The sequence below is a fragment of the Quercus robur genome, chromosome 9, assembly GCF_932294415.1.
Source record: "Quercus robur chromosome 9, dhQueRobu3.1, whole genome shotgun sequence".
In the NCBI taxonomy this organism is placed as follows: Eukaryota; Viridiplantae; Streptophyta; class Magnoliopsida; order Fagales; family Fagaceae; genus Quercus; species Quercus robur.
The window spans coordinates 28,335,226-28,343,229 of NC_065542.1; the positions used below are offsets into that span (position 1 = coordinate 28,335,226).

At 35.7% G+C, this 8,004-nt stretch overlaps 1 protein-coding gene across 1 annotated transcript; it reads right to left on the bottom strand.

Annotated features, from left to right (window-relative positions):
* Positions 1 to 260: 260 nt before the first annotated feature.
* LOC126699656 (oleosin Cor a 13-like) lies at positions 261 to 692 on the bottom strand. The gene has a single exon (XM_050397606.1). The coding sequence runs from the start codon at positions 690 to 692 to the stop codon at positions 261 to 263; it is 432 nt and encodes a 143-aa protein (XP_050253563.1).
* Between the last annotated feature and the right edge of the window lie 7,312 nt (positions 693 to 8,004).

Consider the following 8,004-nt stretch of genomic DNA (forward strand, 5'->3'; position numbering starts at 1 on the left):
AAATGAAAATAGAATTTAAAGTTTACCAGGAGTAGAAATGTAGAATTCATTACAAAGAGCGTAACATACCCCATAAAGCAACAAAAAAGAAGTTTTTATTTATTTTTTGGGTAAACAAAAAGAAGTTGTTTATTACAACATAAAATAAACGAAACACACATACACAACAAATGACCCATTCTTAAGTACAGCTTATATTATCATAAATATATATAGAGAGGCAGAGAGATCACGATCAGGTGCATGGTGGTGCAGCTAGCTTAAGAGGCCTGAGTTCCAGAGATGTGTTGCTGACCAAACTGCTCAGCCCTATCCTTCATCTCTCGAGCCTTACTAGCTAGCTTCAATCGCGCATGGTCAAGTTGGTCTGCACCAGGTGGGTGCTTCCCAGTCACGTACCTATAAATCCATGACAGAACCGTCACTGCCGCAACACCGAACCCACCTGAAGCTAAGAACCCCATGAAAATAAGCGCTACTGTGATGACCGCAGGGACAAGAACCGGACTGAATATCAATAACAGTGGGGTTGCAATGGTCAAGGCAATGACTGTTGCAGCTAGGATCAAACCGGAGAGGATTAGGAGGGACCCACCTGCAGTCGCTGCAGTGGCCGCCCTGACAACTTGTTGGGCCCGGCTTTGTTGGCCCGGTTGTTGTTGGTACTGGGATTGTTGTTGGAGCTCCGCCATTTTTTGATGAAGATTGATAGATCAGACGGTGGCGGATCAAAGGGGAAGTGTGTGTTTATGTGTGTGAGATGAATCGGTGTGGGTGAGAGAGAGGTTTATAAAGAGGAGATGGGAATGAAGATGGAGTGGCACGTGTTTCAGAAAAGGTGGCAAGTGTTGCGGAGTTTGTCATGCAGGGGTTGCATGTAAACGAAGTGGCTTTGTTTTCGGACACGTCGTTTTTATCTTATTCAAGGTTTTGAGACACAGAGATAGGGGTTTGGGAGGTTTCGACTTTCGAGCACTTCGATCTGCTGGAAATAATGGAGTGTAACAGTAGTTGCTCTAGGAATTTAGTTCAGGGTGTTTTGTAAGAAGTATAAATTATACAATTTTATTTCTTTTTAGTCTTTAGGTAATTAGGTTTGATTCAATGTTATTAATTTCATTCCGTTCCAGCTGTAACAGTCGAAAAATACCGTGCCGGTAAACAAACTGGAACAGTAACCCACCTTATTTTATTTCAGAAAAAAATTTCAAGTCATTCCGATCTATTTGGGTGTTTCGGTAAATACTGGCCGAAATTCAAGATTCGGCCGACATGAAGTTTGTGCTTAAAAAAAAAAAATTATTCTTAAAACCAAAACAAATTTGCATTCTGTAAACCAAAAAACCTCAAAAGGAAAAAAAAAATGAAAAAGAAATGAAATGAACAAAGGTACTCGTACAGCTAACAAAAATCATATTGAGAAATTTGAGATTCAAAACTTGAGAAAAGGCACTGCCACACTAGTATTGGTAGAAGACACAAAAGTTACGAACAAGGAGGAAGGCAAAATGTAGATGTAAAAGTGTAGATGAAGATGTGATAAAATTTAAAAGTATGAACTGTAAAGATCGAAGAGACAGAAGATGTGTGGTTAAGAATAAACAAGAAAAAATAATTAAAAATGAGAAGTAATTAATATATGTCTGGTGAGGAAAAATAATACAATATTAAAAAATAATAAAATGTTGAAAATTGTGTTGTATTGGGCAATATGCTTAGTCAAAGGAATCAAGTCACTGCCCAGCTTGTAGTAGTTTTATTATAATTTTTTTTTTTTTCAGATTTTAGTTCAATTTTTTTTTTTTTTTTGAGTTTTTCCTTTTTGCTTGAAAGACCCCTGTGGGTACCTAAGGCATGCTTGCAACGTCCTAGGAAAGAGCTAGTGGTATACTATTCCTTCACTTCAAAGCTTATAAGGTAGAAAGTGGGGGGATTTCTCTTTGATGTGGGACGCCTAGGACGTTGCAAAGCATGCCAAGGTCGGCCAAGGATGTTGCCAAGCATGCCTAGGACGTTGCTAAGCATGCTGAGGACGTTGCAAAGCATGCCGAGGTCGGTCAAGGACATTGCCAAGCATACCTAGGACGTTGCAAGCATGCCTAAGCATGTCTTAGGTACCCACAATAAAAGGATCCTTTTATTATGGGTACCTAAGGCATGCTTAGGCATGCTTGCAACGTCCTAGGCATGCTTGGCAACGTCCTTGGCCGACCTTGGCATGTTTTGCAACGTCCTAGGCGTCCCACATCGAAGAGAAATCCCTCCACTTTCTACATTATAAGCTTTGAAGCGAAGGAGTAGTGTACCACTAGCTCTTTCCTAGGACGTTGCTAAGCATGCCGTGGTTGGCTAAGGATGTTGCCAAGCATGCCTTAGGTACTCACAACCCCAATATATTGTTAAGTTGCCCAAATTATGGACCAAAATTTAATTTTATTTGCATAAAAAAAATTCAAGGTGGTCCCAAGAATTTTTTTAAAGGTAAATAAGTATAAATTTTAAAATTATTATATATAATTTTTTATTTTAGGTTAAGGTAGTCCTAGCATCTAGAGATGGCAATTTTGCCCCGCCCCTCCCCGCTTCGCCCCACGTGGGTTTTCCCTACCCCGCAAAGGTGGTGGGGCGAGGATGGGGCAAGATTTTAGCCCCACACCGTGGTGCGAGAAAGGGATAAGTTTAGACTTTTTAGACCCACCCTGCCCCACCCCGCATTGCTAAGGGTTATAATTGTAAAATTTTCATACCCTAAAACCCTACTATTTAAACAAACATATCAATATTAGCTTATTTTATTCTACCCAATGTGGTTCTCTACCTTTATTTTGTTATGTGTTATACTATGAGATTTTCTTGTGATTATCTTGTTAAACGCTTGGATATATTATTCAATTTTTAAAAAAAATTGATTTGATTTGATTTGATTTGATGGGATAAATTTAGTTGTAATTTCAAGTATATTTTTGTTAATGAAATAGGTTTCTTTAGACACTCAATTTTACACCCATGATTTAATCAAGGAAAATGACTTGAATGACCATCCATGTACCCTAAAAATCATGATTGCATTACATACATTAATTTGTTTTTGTATTACATGTATCAATTTGTCTTTGCATTACATGCATTAATTTATTCATTGCATATCATAAAAATGATCTTGAGATTCTAATGGTCAAAATGGTGTGTCTAGTTTCCAAATTGGACCATCGGATCGAAAGATATCGCATGATCAAGTTGCACAATCAACATGCATTGTGTCTAGGTAGAGTCGACCACACATGATCAATTTAAATTAATTTTGATTGGTTAAGCAATTAAAATTGTTAGGTTCTAAAAACTTAGGTTTTTATGTATTTAAAACTCTAATATGTATTTTTGGCAAACCATGATCAAAACAATGTGTTTAGAAGTGTTTTAGTCTTACTCAAAGTTGTATATTTTATGTAAAGTTGGAATCGAGCTAATGCAGAAAGTATTGTGTATTTCGGTCTGGCTCGATCGATCGAAACTTAGGCTTAATCAATCAAATCTCGGGTAGAATGTTTTTTTTTCTGCAGATTTCCAACTCAGCCCTAGTTGTTTAAAACATTTAGGGTTTTCTAATTTGTCCTAAGTATAAAAGGCAAACCCTAACCACATTTTAGTGTTTCTCATATCGCTGTTTGTATAAATCTCTTGTGAGATCTAGAGGAGCTTTCCTTTACACAAACTTAGGATTTTCAAGGAGAACATATTATCTACACCTTGATGATCAACTCGGTTGCTACCATTGAAACTTAAAAAAAACACAAGCGGGTGTGCTTGTATCTGGTGGTGAATCCAAGAAAGAAGGAGTCCGTGGATTCGGAGCTTGCACGTAGTCGTGTCAGTAAGTTCTACTGGTTGGTAGTAATAAGAAGTCGAGTGTGGGGGTTTGTAAGTCTTATTGTATGAACTTCGATTCTTTCAAGATAGTGGATTCAATTTTACCTTGAGGATAGTTAGGTCAAATCCTCCCCAGGTTTTTACCGGTTTGGTTTCCTGGGTGATCATATCTTGTGTTATTTATCTTTCCACTGCTTTGCATGATATGATCTTTGTGATTGTGATAACCTAGATTTGTTAAATTGGACTAAGTAACAACTTGACTAATTATCTAGGTTAAATCAATTGTGTTTTAAGGGGTCTAAAAACTATCAAGTGGTATCAGAGTAGGTTGCTCTCTTATTGTTGATCTTTTGATCACTGAGCTGATCCTTGACCCCTGTTGTCATGGAACACAGACACTCTCTAGTTATTCCTCCTCACTTTGATGGGAATAATTATGCTTATTAAAAAGTAAGGATGAAAGCATTCCTGAAATTGATTGATGAGAGAGTCTGGAACTCCGTTGAATACGGATGGGAGAAGCCCACTACTCCTGTTAATGAGTGGGAAACTTCTCAAAAAGAAGCAGTTGCGTTCAATAGCAAAGCTATGAATGTTATCTTTAACGTTGTTTCTATGGAGGAATTCAAGAGAATCTCTAATGTTGAGGTTGCTCATACTGCTTGGAATATCCTCCAGACTGTGCATGAAGGCACAAAGGCTGTCAAAATCAATAAATTGCGGCAATTGACTTCTAAATTTGAAAGTATTAGGATGTCTAATGATGAATCTTTTGATGAATTCTATGCTAAATTGAATGATATTGTTAATTCTGCTTTAAACTTGGGTGAAATCTATGATCAACATAAAATTGTTAGGAAGATTGTTAGATCTTTAACTGAAGACTTTAGACCCAAGGCGACTGCCATTACTGAAAGCAAGGATGTGGACTCCATCCTTGTTGATGAACTTGTAGGATCTCTTCAATCTTATGAGTTGGATCTACCCAAAACTACAAAATCCAAATCAATGGCTCTTAAATCAATTGATGATGTTGAAGATGGTGGATTTGATGATGAGCTCTCTGCTACAGAGATTGCTTACCTTGTCAAGCACTTTAGAAACTTTCTCAGAAATAGTAACAGAAAGGCAAGAGGTACGAACACTACTGAACCTAGAAACTTTAGGAAGCATGATCCCACTAAGGTTAACAATAATGATAAACCTAGAGAAAAAGTAGGTCAATCTTCTAATAATTCTTTGGGTTCTCAGTGTTTTGGATGTCAAGGGTATGGTCACATGAAATCTGAATGTCCTACCTATTTGAAGTCTAAGGGTAAGGCTATGGCTGTAACCCTTAGTGATGGTGAAGTTTCTGATAATGAGTCTGATTGTGACGAGGATGGAAACTTCATTGCTTTCACTGCTACAGCTATAGTCAATGAGAGCATATATGTTGAAGAAAACCCTTCTGATGGGGAACTCTCTGAGGATGCAGATCTTCAAGAGGCATATAATAAACTTTGTAAAGTTGCTGCAAAGGATGCTATGAATGTTGAACTTTACCTGAAAAAAATTGAATCTCTTGAGCTTGATAAGAAGAATTTGCTTGTAAAACTGTTTGATGCTAATGAACTTTTGAACAATGTGAAAACTGAGAATATGCTTTTGCTTGATAAAGTTAAATCTTTGGAACTTGATTTATCTGTTGCTAGATCTGCTAGTTCTAAACTTGATCAAATGTTGAGTGTTCAGAAGTCTCCTTCTGACAAATCTGGATTAGGTTATGTTGAAAGCATCTCCGTGTCTGCTCCCCATTCCACAAACTTTGTCCCTTCATCTTCTTCTGAACCTTCTGTGAGTGAGATTGTGAGTGAAATTGTCAAACCCCCTATGAGTGAGGTTGTCAAACCCATAGAAGTTTCATCATCTAGGAAGATTAGGGTTGATCTGAAAAAGTTTAAGTCTAAGAAGCCTATCCTATCTAAGGACAAAACACATGATAAACCTGCATGGGTTTGTCACTTTTGTGGAAAGTCTGGACACATACGTCCAAACTATTACAAGCTGCAAGCTGCAAAGAGAGCAAACAAACCAAAAGTATCCGTGCCTCAAGCACAAGATCCTATGATACTTATTGGTGAATTGGTAAAGGTTTTAAACCTTTATTCTAATCCTAGAGTTGATAGTCATTCTCACGTGAATAAGAACTCCAATGCTCATGGTGCATCTAAAAGGTTTTGGATGCAAAAGACTCGAACTAACTGAGTCTTTCTGACGTGGTCCTTGTGCTTCATTACTCTACCCTTTGTGACCATTGTTCTTTGGTTTTGTTTTTTTTTTTTTTTTGTGTGTTTGTTTTCTAGGATTTGCATTGCATAACATTCATGCATTTCATTCTAGGTGTTTTTTTTTTTAATAAAAAAAAAGAAAAAAAAAGGGAAAAAGGGAAAAAGGGAAGAAAAAGGAAGCAAATTGTCTTTTGTACTATTATTCTTGGTTTTTGAGAATAAGGTTGGTTAATTTATTTTCACATAACATGTCTTTTGTACCTTGTTTATCTTTGATGAGCTTACTTATTGCACATTACTAGTTGAAGCTTTGTAGTGCATGTTGTGTGAGAAAGATGTTTATGGTTTTTGATTACTTTGTCTTGATCTTGAAGTCACATGTTTTTAATTGTCGGACTTGATCTTTTAGAGAAAAACATAAATAACCATCTCACCACTGTTCACTAGCCAATCATGAACACCTTAGTGCATATCATAAGATTTTGTGCTCGAGAAAGTGTACCAGATGCACAAAAAGAATATAAGGTGAAGCCTCGGTTTAATTGCTTAATAATTAAAATTGGTGTGTATATTATCTCGACTATTTTAATAAGTTTCTGATCAAATTAAAATTGGTGTGTATGTTATGAGACATAAATTCAAGAAACTTACATGATTGCAAGCTTATGTTCTAGGAGATGTGGGAGTTATATGATGTAACTCTTTAGGTGATAGTCTCTTTTAAATTCTATGTGATGAAATTTGTAGACTTTGTGATTGATTGCTATTCACATATCACCTCACATGTATCTCAAACTTTTGCTAGTTGTACACACTACACATGTTACTCTTTGCTAAACATTGTACAAGTTATTGTGTGTTTATGGTCTGACCAGCCAAGTTTTGCAAATACTTTGAATTTTTGTGCAAAATTAACTTGATGTTTGAAAATTTATGAAGAATGCAAGAAATTTTAATTTTGGGAATTTTGGGCTTAAATTCTTGTTTTTGAAAATCACATCATCACATACTCATGCATTTTGTTCTTCAATTTCAATGCTTTGAGTTGTTTCTAAATGTTTTTTTTCAAAAACTGTGTTTTTCCTCAAATTTATTAAGCCTCTACTAGTTTCGATTGATCCATTCTATTTTTCGATCAATCAAAATTTTTTTTAAATGTTTTAGTAAGTCTCTATCTGTTTCGATCGATCAAAACTGATTTTCGATCAATCGAAATTTTTTAAAATTGTTTTTAACAAGTCTCTCTCTGACTTGGCAAGGCTCCATTGAGATTTTTTGTCGTTTTCGGCCAATCTTTTTGCAAGGTTTTTCTCTTCCTAAGCCAGTATGACCATTGTACCCTCTCTTTTTCATTTATTTTCATGTTTTCATGCATAAATTCATGCATTTTTGTGGGATTTTCGGAACCTTTTAAAATTGGGATTTTTGTTAAATCAATCCTCTTTTTCTAAAATTGATCATTGGGTTTTGTTCCTATATTGTTATATTCATGATATATGTTGGTTAATTTGATAAATTTGGGGCTTTGTGAAAAATTGAAAATTCTAGGGTTTGTAATTAACCCGAATTGGGGATTGTGTTCAAATTTGGCTAAATTGATGAAATTGGCTTGTTGATTTGATGTAATTGGTCCTTATTTTCTGAAATCTATCTTGTATGATGATCAATTAGTCAATATCTTTTAAATTGATCAAGTGGTTTTTCAAAATTTTGGGGGTTTTGTGTTAGAAACTCTATGCTCAAGCCAATTTTGTGAATTTGAACTTATTTGAACTTAATTGCATTGCATTAGGACATGCATCATGTCATTGAATTTGTTCATGCATCATATATATTTTTGTTCTATATTTTTTTTGTGCTAACT